Below are 13,728 nucleotides of genomic sequence, written 5' to 3'. Positions count from 1 at the left end.
CTCCTTTAAAGTATTTTAGGTACAAATGGAAGTACGACGTTTGTACAACGTTATTTTACATTACAAAACGTCATCTTTCTACCAAGGTTCAGAATTTGGAACAGGAATTAGGCACCTTTTTAGATTTTGGGCTATTAACGAGAATGTCAATTTGCAACAATGGCAAATCCTCCCATTGTTTATAAAAATACCAATATTTAAATTTTTATTTTTAGAATAAATAGTCTTGTGGTGCTACTGCAGTGAAAATACTGTAGGCGTAACCGTTTGGGTATTTGTTAAGAATTAATTTAAATGTTCAAAACTCGTTCTGTATAGAAACTCTCAAACTCTTCAAAAACAACAAAACCTCAGATAATCTATTTCTCGACGCACTTGATCTTACCATAAATGTCTTTTCAGGGATAATTTTTCTAATATCCTGAAGGTTAGGTTAGGTTTGTTGTGATTGGGGCACCTTGCGTCCCTCCACTGCGACCGTAGGTCTATTGTGGCTCACTCTTAGGGGCTTATACTTCACCAATCAAGTCCACCCTCTTTAAAAGTTCGATAATTTGACTGGGAGAAACATTCTTAATGTCTTCCGTTATAGGTAAGGCATTAGTGCCGGACATTTGCATAGGATATGTGCTCTACAGTCTTGTTTTCCTCCATGCATAGTCTGCATTAGGCAATTATTTCAAAACCAATCCTATTCATGTGGTGACGCAGTCTGCAGTGGCCGGTATATATTCCCATTAGGGCATTTAGGTGCTTTCTGTTGAGTTCCCTTTTGGTACCTGTTACCTTCCTTGTACGTCCGTTATAAAAGCCTTCGCATGGTTGTGTCCTGGTATTTCCTCCCAGTAGCGCTTTGCTTTATTGTGCTCCAGGTCTGAGATTGTATATTTTGCCGTATTATAAGCAATGCCGAATATTGGTTCTGAACCTATCAGGTTGGATTCTGTTACTTTTTTGGCTAGCTTGTCAGCCGCCTCATTTCCTGTAAGCTCAGCAGTATTAGCTCATTTTTGCAGCTCCCATATTGCTCTAAATGTGCATCTTTGACGGTTCTGTTTCCAAGTTCTTGCACAGATTTCAATGGCATGTACTTCCGCTTTAAAAATTGATGAGTTTGCCAACGGAGATAGATATTTCTGTCCTTAGGTTAGTGCAGTATATTTCAGCTCCTACTTCAAAATTGGTCTTGGAGCCATCTGAATGCACTCGGATGTCCGCTTTTTCTAGTTCCATGTGTTTCTGATCCCAGTCCGCTCGGTATGGTATGTTGATCGAGTACGAACTTGTGTTTAATGTTTTTCTTGGCATTAGTTCTGATGGCATACCAAGTGTGCTGTGATTGCACACCTTCTCAACAAGTTCAGTTGATTCCATTCATACTTTGTTTGCCGAGATGCCATTTATGACATGGTGCAGCCTGTAAGTAGTTCTTATGGCTTCCTCCTGCAGATATATATGCAGAGGGGTCAGTCCAAGTAATACTTCCATGGCGGCCTGCCTTTGAAAGCTGTTAAGTTCTGTTTTGGTCAGTTGTTGTGTTGCTTTGCTTCACCACACCACAGAGCCGTAGGATATCGTATGTCTGATGACCTGTGTGTATAACCATTGCATTAGTTTTGAGTTTATTCATCAGGTTTTGCCGCATATCCTGCGACGCTTGCGGGGGTAGGGACAGTTTTGCTTTCTTATCGAGATGCGAGTTCCAATTAAACGTCCTTTTTAAGGTTATCTCAAGATATTTCCCCCTTTGTTGCAAATTGGATGCTTTCAGCTCTCAGGGTTGGAGGTTTGAGTTTGCCCATTTTCCTTTTTTTGGTGAATGGTACTATTGCCATGTGGATTAATGGACATTTTCTCCCTCTCGCACCATTAGAATGATGTTCAGCACTTCTTGTAGTGCTGTTGAGATTGATTTCTCATTTTTTTCTTTTATCAGAATCACCAGATCATCTGCGTAAGCTTGGACTTCGACCTTCCCTTAGTCGAATTATGGCCAACAGGTATTATGGAAACTGAAATGCATATATTCGCCCTGTAAGGTGGTCGTTATTCTTCTGTCACTTAGCAGGGCTTTGATCCAGTTTGATCCAAAGGGTCCTTCTATGTCTAAGAAGGCCGCCACTGCTACTTCCTTTTGTTTCAGCGAGTTACTGATGCCCCTTCCAAGATTGTTAAGAGCTAAATCTGTCGTTTTACCTGCCTGGTAGGCGTATTGGTGGACATTGAGCGGGCGTTTCTCCAGCGCCACGGTGTCCATCAATGACCTTCTCAAGGGTCTTCTTCAACAGACAGGATATTAGGCTTATTGGCCTGAGCGAATTGCCTCGCCAATGTCAGACTGGCTCTCAGTAGTGCTAACAGGGTGGGGTAAAAGTAAGTCGGAAGTCCAGCCCAACTTGAAGAAGTGCTGGATGGATTCCGTTCTTCCTGATGAGGGCTGAAATGATTTAATGGCACCTTTAACCGTACTAGGCGAAATTATTTTTCTGGTAAAAAGGCAATTTTCTTTGGATAGGCCCAGAGTTTTCTCCAAAATGATAAAGCAATTCGGACCCGGGGAAGTGTGTTTGTGTTTGTTTGTGGAAGTGACTTCAAGCGTCTCTCGTCTGGTTTGTATGAAAGTGCCATCGGGGTGTTTTATTGTCTCCAGCTCCTGTTCACGTTCCTTGAGAGCACTTTGGAGAACCTTGCACTGCGAGGCGTTTCATTGACGTCTTCGCAGTACCTTCTCCATGAATCCGTCTATGCTTTACGTTTAGCCTTATTGTAGTCGGTTAACGCCCTAAGATATAGCTCCCACTTGTTACTGGTTTTGGCACGGTTGAAGGGTTTGCGTACTTCAAAGAACATCCTAAAATCCGCATTAATTAATTGGTGGTTATTCAAATAAGGAGCATAATCAATAAAATTCGCTTCTAGATGTATATATATCTGAATTCTCGAATTAGAAGATACAAACTTTAGTATTAATAAAAACCACCTTTTGGAAGCGGATTTCTTTGTGAGGCTGACACAGTCTAAAGCTTTAGACTGTGTCAATCATCTTGCACCATATAAGGTGTATGGGTTATAACTTACAGCTACGTACATACGACTGTTATTTGGAGACTTATTCGTGATTAACTGAAGCTTAGGAAAGGCGTCAGGTCATTAAAGTCTTGGAGAATGCTTATATATTTTGTATTCTATAAACGCTTTGTGAAGCTTTGTACACTGTATATATTTATAATTTTATCTTGAGGGCATGTTTGTGGTAAATTTTCTATTTTAATCATTTTAGATTGTACCAGTTTGATCCCTTTAAAGTAATAAAAAATATTGTTCTACGCATAGAAATGCGTAAAAGTAAAAGTCAAGACGAATTGACTTTTGCCCACTACCAAAACAGACATTTCTTTGACGTCTCACGCGGGATTCCTGGACGGAATGACGGTTGTTTCTGCTCATGCGTACAGTCGTTTGTTGCTCTCGGTTCTTTTTTCAAATACTTTCAAAAACTTCAAATTGTGTGAAACCGTTTATTTATAACCGAAGCACGTGCGGGTGAGACGCTAAACTTGTTTAAAGGCGGCATTTATAAAACACACGTTTCTTCACTGTTAACGTTGAATTTCGTTGAAAACGTTACAATAATAATTACCTAGAAAATGGCTCCGAAGGGGTTCGCAAGGAAATCCAGAAATCCTGGATCTGTTGATACCTGGTTGGAAAAATTGGGCTACTACAGGAAGAACGTGGCCTATGATGAAACCTGTATGTTTCGGGCTGTTTCTGAACAAGTAAGTCAAAAAGCTATTTAAATGATACATTAAAGTCTACAGTAAGCTTTATATTACATAAACGTTGTTAGCCCCTGAGAGATAACATTATTTACATTCTGTAGGGCACCCCCAGAATTTCCTTTCCATAGCTTAAGACATAAACTTTAACAGAAGTGAAATATAACATTTCTCAGAATTGTGTGTAGTAATTGTTATAGTCAAAACTCTAGTTTACATTAAGACATAGAAACTTGTCGACACCTTAAGTTAAATCACCACACAGAATGTTGTATCCTTTTCCGACAGCTAATGTTAAGTGTTAATGACTACACTAGAGTTACTATAATTACATTTCCTATTGCTCGAACTTTGCAAATTATATCCAGCTTTTAATTTCGAACAGCAAATTTACAGTAGACCTCTACTATTATTTTATAACCACTTGGATGTAGAAAAAATTTCAAATGCTATATTTTTTACTCATAAGTCTATGCATTCAAATTTATTGAAAAAAAAAATATACCTGTTTACAGACAAAATTTTTGTCAGTTTACAATGCCTATAGATCAAAAAATACTTTTGGACTACCTAGATACCTTTTGTATCCTTATGGACCCTTCAGGTTACATAATATTTAAAACCGCAATAATGTGTTTATTTTCTGTCCTGGTTTGACGGAGACCTGTTACCATGAAACACACACTAACCCAAGACTAACAAACTAAAATAAGGAGCCCATTTAAGTGTTCCAAGTTTTTGGGATTGATAATTAATTGCAAGCTCAAATTCCAGGAACACATAATTAAAGTGTGCAGTAGGGTGCCATCAGGTTGCTATGCCCTTAGAATAATTTCTAAGAACTTAGATGTTTACCTGGCAAAAAATGCTTATCATGCCCTTGTGGAGTCACATTTTCGTTATAAGATTTGTGTCTGGGGAACATGTGCCTACTATCTCTTTAATGCAGTATTTGTTTTGCAAGAAGAGCCATTATAGAGCTCTTTGTGAAGTGAGGTGTTGTGTATCTTGTCGCCATCTTTTTGTGCAAAAAAGAATCTTGACCCTTTATCAAAAAGCACAAGAAGGAAATTGTAGGAGGTAGTTCATTTGGTATTCATCTTACATACACCCTTCAGAACAAGTAAAAAGGTGTTTTATTTATGTGGGTAAAAAAATGTTCACAATCACCTTCCTCTTTAAATAAGAAAAAATGAACACCCTCTTACATTAGATTTAAAAAGCAATTAAAAAGATTGTTGATGAGTTTTTTTAATGATGTTTTGTCCCGATTACCAAATATGTATGTATGATTTGAACAAAAATTATAACTATTAAATTTCTGATATCTACTAGTCCTAAGTTTTACTGATTTACTGTTTTACTGATTAAAGGAGATAATTATTGAGAAAGTATCTGAACAAAGCAATTCCTATGTTTCTCGACATATATTCTAGATCTTTTGTTGAGTAGTTTTAAGTTCTTTATTGATCTTATCATAATTGGCGACAAGTTACAAAGTTTTGAGGCTACATAATTATGAAGCCTGGTGAATTGTTTGATTAATAGATTATTTAATTTAATAGATAGAGCAAGAATATTGTTAGATATCTGTCTTGTGTTGCAGTTGTCTTTTATATATTTATGAACATTTTTGTTCTTATGGGTAAGTGAACATGTTAATTGTATATAAAGCAATGGTATATTATTGATTTCTTTATTATACAATTCACTAGTAGGATATAGCCTGCTCTCTCTGTGGATTATTTTTAAAATATAATTTTGAATTATTTTTAGTGGTCTTAAATTAGATTGATATGCTCCACCCAGTATTATAAGGGCATACCTAACTGACGATTTATATAATTGTAGGAGTCATTTTCTGCTTAAAAAATCTCGAAGAATATAGAATTTATGACTAAGTTTTTAAATTTTACTTGTCAACAGGTAGATTATTTCTACATTTTTACTATGGCATTTGTTGTAGTGAAAGGAATAAAAATGGTTTTTGTAACATTTAGTGACAATTTATTAAAATCCAGCCAGTTATTGCCTTCATCCATTAAAATTTATTTGAGAATCAAGAGTATTCCTAAATCCTTGACTTGTTCTTTATTTTGCAGAAAGTGACCATCTATTGAATAAGACAATATCATCATTCTTTTTACTGAAGGAAATTTTGAAACACTTATCAATGTTAAGATCTAAAAGTTACACTTACACCAATTAGATAAACTATTAATAAAAGTAACTTTGTAAGTTTTTATGTAGGGATGAGTGTGTAAAATGTAGTTATAACATTGATGCTGTTAATTCAGTTACAGTTACAGAGTTTATGGTTAGTGGAGACAGTGAGTAATTTTGGACAGAAAACTTCGAGACCAATATGCAGAGATAACTTCCAAATCTCTGCAAATGCCTATATTTCAATCTTATATAGTACAATCTTAATAGATTTTAAAACAGTATTGATGTTATATTATTCTCTTGTAAGATTCCACCTTGAGTATGTCTCAGTAATTTGGTCACCATTCTACAATGTCCACATTATGAACATTATTCGGAATAGATTTTAAAAATATTTCAATAATAAATTTGTCATTCAAATAAATACAACCATTGTCATTAAAAAGTAATTATTTCTCATTAAGTAATATTATATTTTTGTACATATTGAAATTGTATTACTACATTCTTGTACTTCAATGTTGTATCCTGTATATTGATAAATACATAAATAATTTTCTATATGACCCAGATAAAGCAAACTTACTAAACTTTCCAGTCATAAATGCATTAATGTTTCAAACCTAAAAAACTCTCGACTACATCCCAAGGTATTTGGCACTTTTAAGTCTATGTTATGTTATTATAATGGACTATAATTATGGTAATATTTAAATCAAAAAAATTTTTACATCCAAAATGTTCAGATTGAGTTATGTATTCAGTCCACTTAAAATTAATAAAAATGTATGTAATATAAATCCAGTAATATTAAGTTTTTATTTAGTTTATGCTGACTTAAAGTTTACTACGGTACAGGAATATAATTCTTGGATGTGTGCAAAGTTTATTTTAAAAAAGTAAGTAACCAGTGAATTAGTATATCCGCTTCTTATGCTTATAGCTCGCTATTTTTAAATGGATTATAAGGAGTGTTGTGTTTAACCCTTGCTTGGTTCAGAACGAATCTTAATTCATTTTTAAACATTTAAAAGGCATGCTTTGGGACAGGCACTTCATAAAAATGAAATAAATAAAACCATATTGGCTCACGATTTATTTTCAGGTTTGTTAATTTTTTGGATTGATGTTTTTAGCTTCCATCATTTTATATACATCATGCCTTTTCTAAATATTTTATTTTGACAGGTTGCTTTTCCTGACTAGTTTTTTAGTGCATTACGAGTGAGAAATTTTTTTCTAACAAGTTTTTTTTTCAAATATTTTACTTAGCTGTTTAATAGCCAAGTTTTCCATGAAAAAGTGAGAAAAGAATGCGTTGAATATGGAAGAGAGCATTTTGATGAATTCAGGCATTTAGGAAAAACTGAATCTGAATGGAATGACCATTTAAATAATCTAGAGATGCATATGACAGTCTGCGGGAATTTGGAAATTCATCTAATTAGTAAGAAATACAAGTAAGTCTTTTAATATCTCTTATACAAACTTCATACATTGGTGCATATTTTTTTAGAAAAGATGTTTTTGTTTGCCTTCCAAATCAGCAAATTCATGATATTACTAATCAGCATTATCCCGGGGATCCTATAATGTTATGCTTAGTGGATAGCGATCACTATGACGCCGTTTATAAAAAGGAACACATTGAAAATTTAGGATTTTCTCAATGTAAGCAAAATTAAATTTAAAACTATCTATGTTTGATCTCCAGGATATTTTATAATAAAAAAATACTAATTGCTTATTACCTACATGTTAACAATCTTTGTGAAAAAAGGCTTCTATGTTCATTATTCCTTTTTCAGCAATCATATACAAGATCCTGTATGAAAATGTCTTTGAAATCCCAAACGTAGATCGCATAGTGAACGCTATGCTTTATGAAAAAACGCCAATTATCAACATAACAGAATTAGAAGAGAAAAAGGCCGTCGGAGGAAAAGAATTCACTACAGAAGAATTGGAAAATGCTATTGTGGCTCCCTTTCCATTTAAAGTTGCCAAGGCTTTAGACCCTTCAATTTATAGGAACATTGAGTATGATACTTGGGTAGATGTTAGGAGAGGTACTTATTTTTTAAAATTCAAATTTATTTTGAATTTTTTCAAATTCAAAATAAATTTCAAATTTAGTAAAGCTTGCGCCAATTAAACCACTAACAAAATCCAATGCACATTGATCTATAGTAATCTTCAATTAGGGACTTTTTAAATATTTTGGTAAAAAGGGGATTTTTTTAAAAACTTATGTTGGCCTAGATATTTTTAAACTTCTAAGCTTTTAAGAATGATCATTTAGTAAAGGGATCTTAATTAGGGTTAATTGCCAGTAATTGACCAGAAGCCAGTGCTTGACCATTTTTATAATTTACCGCCTAAAATAAGAAAACGCCATTCTTTTTATCCATTTTGATTGGTATAATAGGACGGCCAATCATACAACTCTTATTGCCAGCCGCATTTTTCTAGCAATGACCAGTTTCTAGTGTGTTTATAATTTTACAAAGTAAGGGTGTTTCGCGCGTGTGGATTTTCTGACTTAAATAAGAAGCAAGGTAAGTAGACACTGACCTTAAAATCTCTTCATATCTTCGCCATCACGCTAGGTGTAAAAACATTTTTAGTATTAACATGCTCAGTAAAGATTAGTGATTAGCTCTATGTGTATAGTTTTATTTTTTATTATTATTAAATATAGAAAAAAAGACTGGTCAACTACTGCTTTTTAAAAATACTTGTTTTACCAGTTGTTGACCAAGTGGTCAAAGTGGAATTTTACGTAAAATAAGGAAATTCGTTGCTTCTCTATTTAAAAAAATAAAAGATTTTTTTTTTAGAAATACATTGCTATTAAAAACATGTCTTCTTGTTGATGATTTCCAGTATTTAACCACTTTTCTATAGTGGTCAACTACTGGGTGCCAACATATATTTTTTTTTCAGAACATGGCTGCCAAGTCAAAAAAGGTCTTTTTCAAATATATAGATAATATATCAGCTAATGGTATTTTGTTATTTGCTTTATACCCTAATGCAACTCACATATTTCAGCCGGCAGATGTCTTCTTATTTAGGCCTTTAAAAAATAATTAGAATTGGAACAGTCCAGTTACAAAGGCAGTCTTTCCAGCTTTGCTGAATGTTGCAATGGCTGACATCTCCGCAGAAACAATCAAAAATGGGCTTAGAAAATGTGGGCTGTTCCCATTTAATGCTGATGCAATTGATTTTGCAAAATGCATGAACGATGAATCACGAAGTCAGAAAATAATGGATTCAAATAAAGAACCTGATAAAGCTACTAAAGCTTCTGAATGTCGCATTTATTATACTTAGAATCAACAATGTTACCTAAAAGAGCTAATGAATTTAGGGAAGCTTTAACTGCCACAGGAAAGTGGAGAGGTGAAGAATCTGCTAAGGAGTTTATGTTTGGAATTTATGTTTGGAATTTTGGGTTTATTTTATGTTTGGAAGAAACTGAGATTGCGTTGTAAAATGCCGAAATGAAAGAAAACAAAAACGGTAACCAAAATACCTTACCATTGCCATCTTCCCCCATTGCTAAAATAGTTAAAATTCAACAAAAAACTCCAATGAAACAACCAAATTTACATCAACATCAAAGAGATTCTTCACCACATTCAACTAGTGCAACACCAAGTACATCACATTCTCAAAATAGAACTCTAAATACAATCAATTCTGATGGATATAAGGAGTCATCCTGTTATTTCTCTCCTTCTCAGCCTAGTTCTTCAACACCTAACAACTTGTCTCTGGTAAAACCTCAAAGTCCAGTTTTAGGTTCAGATTTAAGCGGTACTATTGATGTCGATTCACGAAATATTAGTTCGGAATTTTTAGATTATATTTTATGGCCCGAGGAAACTCCTGAAAAAAATGAGTCCATGGCTAAAACAAAATATAGAGAAAGGTTGCCATATGCTGCGACATCAAAAAAATGGATTTCATTTTATGCAGAAAAGGAAAAAATTAAAAGAGAAAAGGAGGAAGCAAAGACACAAAGAGCACTTATAAGAAAAAGAAAAAAAGAAGAAAAATTAGAAAAAGCAGTAAAAGCACCACCAAAACCAAAAAAAATTAAAAAGGTAAGCTCAGAGTCAGAAAGTGAAAATGAAGAATGGAGTTCTTCGGGTTCAAGTAATGAGGATTTGCCAGAAGACTTCAATGACCTAAGAAGAAAAGGAGAATTTATTATTGCTGCTTTTCCTGGAAAGAAGAAAACATATAATTATGTTTGTATAATACAGAACTTTTTTAGTGAAGAAGAAATAGAGAAAGAATAGAAAATATTTCTGTTTAAAACAATACTTAATTATTTATAATCACCTTTAATAAAAATCTTCGAAATTTGTCTTGTGTTTTATTGCAAGTGCCGTTTGGCTTGTATGAATTTGTTCAATAATTATTTAATAAAAAAATGGTCAATTACTGAAAAATATAGTGGTCAAGTATTAGCATCAATTGGTCAATTACTAGAAATTGTGGGTCTTTTCAATCTATTATTTTTTTCTTTTCACTTTACAAAGCAAGACCGATTTTTTTTACTTAGCATGAATCCTTATAGTGCAAAAAGCTGAGAAAAATTACTAAACTTGTATAAAATGGTAAAGCGAAAATACATTAAATATCTATTTCTCAAAGTTTTCCATAACTGGTCAATAACTATACAATTGACCCTAGTGACTTCTTAGTTTAGATCTTCCTTATTTGTTTAATAGCTTGTCCTCAATTCCTTTTTCATTTAAATTTTTTCAGAATTAAGATTGGGTGATTGGTACTATGGAGATGACAATCTCAAACTTGGTACTCGTTGCATTTTTACCGACCCAAACACATATGAAACATTTGACTGCTACATTCAAGAACTGCATAAAGACAAAGATAAATGTGTGGTTTATTTGACAAAATGTGTTGAAAAAAGGGTTGTCCATTACTCAGAATTGTCTCCTGAAGCTGACGCTAAGCCTTGGCCGCTACCCTACAGGTTGTTAAATAATATAAACACGATTTTTAATTAGATAAAATAATTTGTGAAACTTTCAGGTTTGCAAAGAACCAGTCATCATCAGGGGAGACTTTACAGGTCGCCCCTTTAGACAAAGTACGATCAACGCGTAAGAAAAAGAAAGAAAAGAAAGTACAAAGCAAGAGTACTAATGATCTCTCTAGTAGCTCAAACGACGTGGGTGTCATGCCATATGTGGGAACACCTTTAGTAAGTGCAATACAGAATATAATAATTTTTGTGAATTGAAAATAATCTTTTTCTCGTACAACGCGGTTTTAAAATATTTACACTTAATCAGAACAATTTAGTTTCAAAATGCACACATTTAAATAAGTAAAATGTCATATATTATTTTAGCTGATAACTAGCAACGATAATATGGTAACTGAAAATACTGAGTCTATGACAGAAACTACTGTTTCCTTACCCCAGGCTGAAGGACTTCTCACTCCTAATACACCAGATATGTATCAGTATCCACGGTAAATCTAGTAACTTTCTATATTTTGTCTTAACTATCACGTGTGCTATTTATATTTAAGATACTCGTGGGAGGCATACCACTGGCAAACTCCTCAATATGTACACGACAGTCACTATTACCAGCATTCACATGAGCAATTTGTATGGCAACAGTCTTCAGCTTCTCCACACATGCCCGCTCCACCATACTATGAATTTAAACCAATGGTGGCGTCTGCTCCTGTCACTCCTAATGTTATTCCATATCATGGTATGCCAAAGTTATAATAATGTCACAAATATTTCTCATTTTATAATTTTAAGAGCCATGTCCTTTCTATTACAACTGCCAAATGGAGCCAATGCACGACTCGACAAACCCAACTACTTCTAATCAACAACCAATGGTTACTCAAAGTGATCAAGAAATTAAAGACTCAGAGGCTGAGCAGGGAGCTTCAAGTTTGCCCACTCAGCAAGCTATTAGGGACCATTCAGTCTTACCTCAAGGTGGGACCTATAACAGTTCCACAGCAGTACCAGCTAGTCACATGCAAAACGCAAGTTATATGCCACATGCCGCACAACAACCCATGGAAGTTTATAATGGGCCTCCAGGTAAGAATAAACGGTCTATACCATCTAAATGATTGTACAAATCACACATAAGTGTTGCAAATCTCATTTAACCTTCCCTTTTTAGTCTCGCCAATGATTTATACCCCAGTTCACGTGGCTCCTCCGACCTCTCAAGAGGGAGGAGGTGTTGTACCAACATCTCCCGCGATTTACGCCCCTTCTGCCCCCATGGATGTGCAGTGGTTCCATTCTCCTGGATACCATTCGCCTGGATACCGACCTTACAACGCAACAGGGTTTATATTTCCTACCAACGCCCCACAGAAATAATATTTTCAGTTCGGTAGGATTTCTTAACTTTAAGCAAAAATATTATGTTTAATCTTTTTAAACTGCATCTTGTCCAGAAGGGTATAAAATGATTCTGTTTTATGTTTTTTTTGTTGTTATTGAGTACGGGTATTTTTTTATGTTATCTAACAAACAGATATTAATTATAAGTTTTCTTTATTCTTCCTTCCTATGTTTTTTTTTGTAAAAGAATAGTTACGATAACTATTCTAGAATTATGTTTAAGTTACCAAACGTTAGTGTAAGTTCTTTTTGTGTTTACAAAACATTCGTTAAGTTTCTATACATTTATGTTTTGTCTCGCTTTACGGAATTTTTGTTGAGTTTTCGAGTATTTTGTTTATACATTTTACTTAATTTGTTTTACGTAATTATATTATTTCTTTTAAAAGTTATTTATCTTATTTCAATTTTAAGGAAATGAAAAATTACTCAAAATTGACTAGGATGAACTGATTTATTTTTCAAGAATGGGAAAACCTCATTGAAAATTATACATAATCTTGTAGACATGTATAATTCTACAGAACATTATAATCTAACCTACATCCTGCTCCAACACATGCCTAACATTGATTTTAAATTTCCTGAGTGTCTGAAATAAAGACATACATATTTAGATATTAAAATTTATTGCAAAAGTTTATGAATTTCCTCTAAACTTCTTCTAACTTATCAATGTGTAGAGCAAATCACAAATGCGTACTCTAATTGATATATTACCAAAGAGCAGTATAAAAAATCAAGCCTTAACATTCACATATGTGTTCTTCCATGCTAGCTAAAAAATATATATTGGGTAGTGCAATATAATACTGCTTAATGCTAAATTCATTAATTAAAATTACAATAAAGGTATATATGAATATAACAGAGAAGCCTTGTATTTCTTCTTGAAAGTGAAAGGTGAGCATGAACTTAATAATAATAATCTCTTTCTTTCAAATGCAATGAAATAATGTCAACAAAAACATGCATTAGGATTAGGTACAACAGTCTTAAAGAGTAGGGTTCCAGCTTTACTAACAAATCCTTAATTGCAGCCTTGAACCTTCCAACTGATACAATTCTTTTTATGTGTTCTGATAGGGAGTTAAATAGTTTTATTCATGCATAATTTGGAGATTTTTTTGTTAGTGAAAGTTTATGAAGTGGATACTTAAAGTCTAATGTCCTTGTGTTATAATTATGCTCCGTTTTTGATTGGAAAAGATGTTTGTTTTTAAAAAGAAACATTAAATATTCAAATATATATAAGGCATATACGGTTATAATATCCAAATCTATAAAGACTGACCTACAACTTTGAAGAAAACCCATTTTTTTTTATAATTCTTATCAATCTTTTTTGAA

The 13,728-nt window shown here is 33.6% G+C and overlaps 1 protein-coding gene across 1 annotated transcript; it reads left to right on the top strand.

The window, feature by feature from the left end:
* The first annotated feature begins 3,471 nt into the window (after positions 1-3,471).
* LOC126749064 (protein ovarian tumor locus-like) lies at positions 3,472-12,770 on the top strand. Its single transcript, XM_050458678.1, has 10 exons — positions 3,472-3,779; positions 7,218-7,405; positions 7,462-7,616; positions 7,754-8,014; positions 10,731-10,959; positions 11,019-11,190; positions 11,341-11,465; positions 11,526-11,716; positions 11,770-12,063; positions 12,149-12,770. The coding sequence occupies exons 1-10, from the start codon at positions 3,648-3,650 to the stop codon at positions 12,352-12,354; spliced, it is 1,953 nt and encodes a 650-aa protein (XP_050314635.1). The 5' UTR covers positions 3,472-3,647; the 3' UTR covers positions 12,355-12,770.
* Positions 12,771-13,728: the final 958 nt, after the last annotated feature.

This window comes from Anthonomus grandis, chromosome 22 (assembly GCF_022605725.1).
Source record: "Anthonomus grandis grandis chromosome 22, icAntGran1.3, whole genome shotgun sequence".
NCBI lineage: Eukaryota > Metazoa > Arthropoda > Insecta > Coleoptera > Curculionidae > Anthonomus > Anthonomus grandis.
Note: the sequence above shows the minus strand (reverse complement) of the source record. Positions and strands in the feature narration are given on the sequence as shown.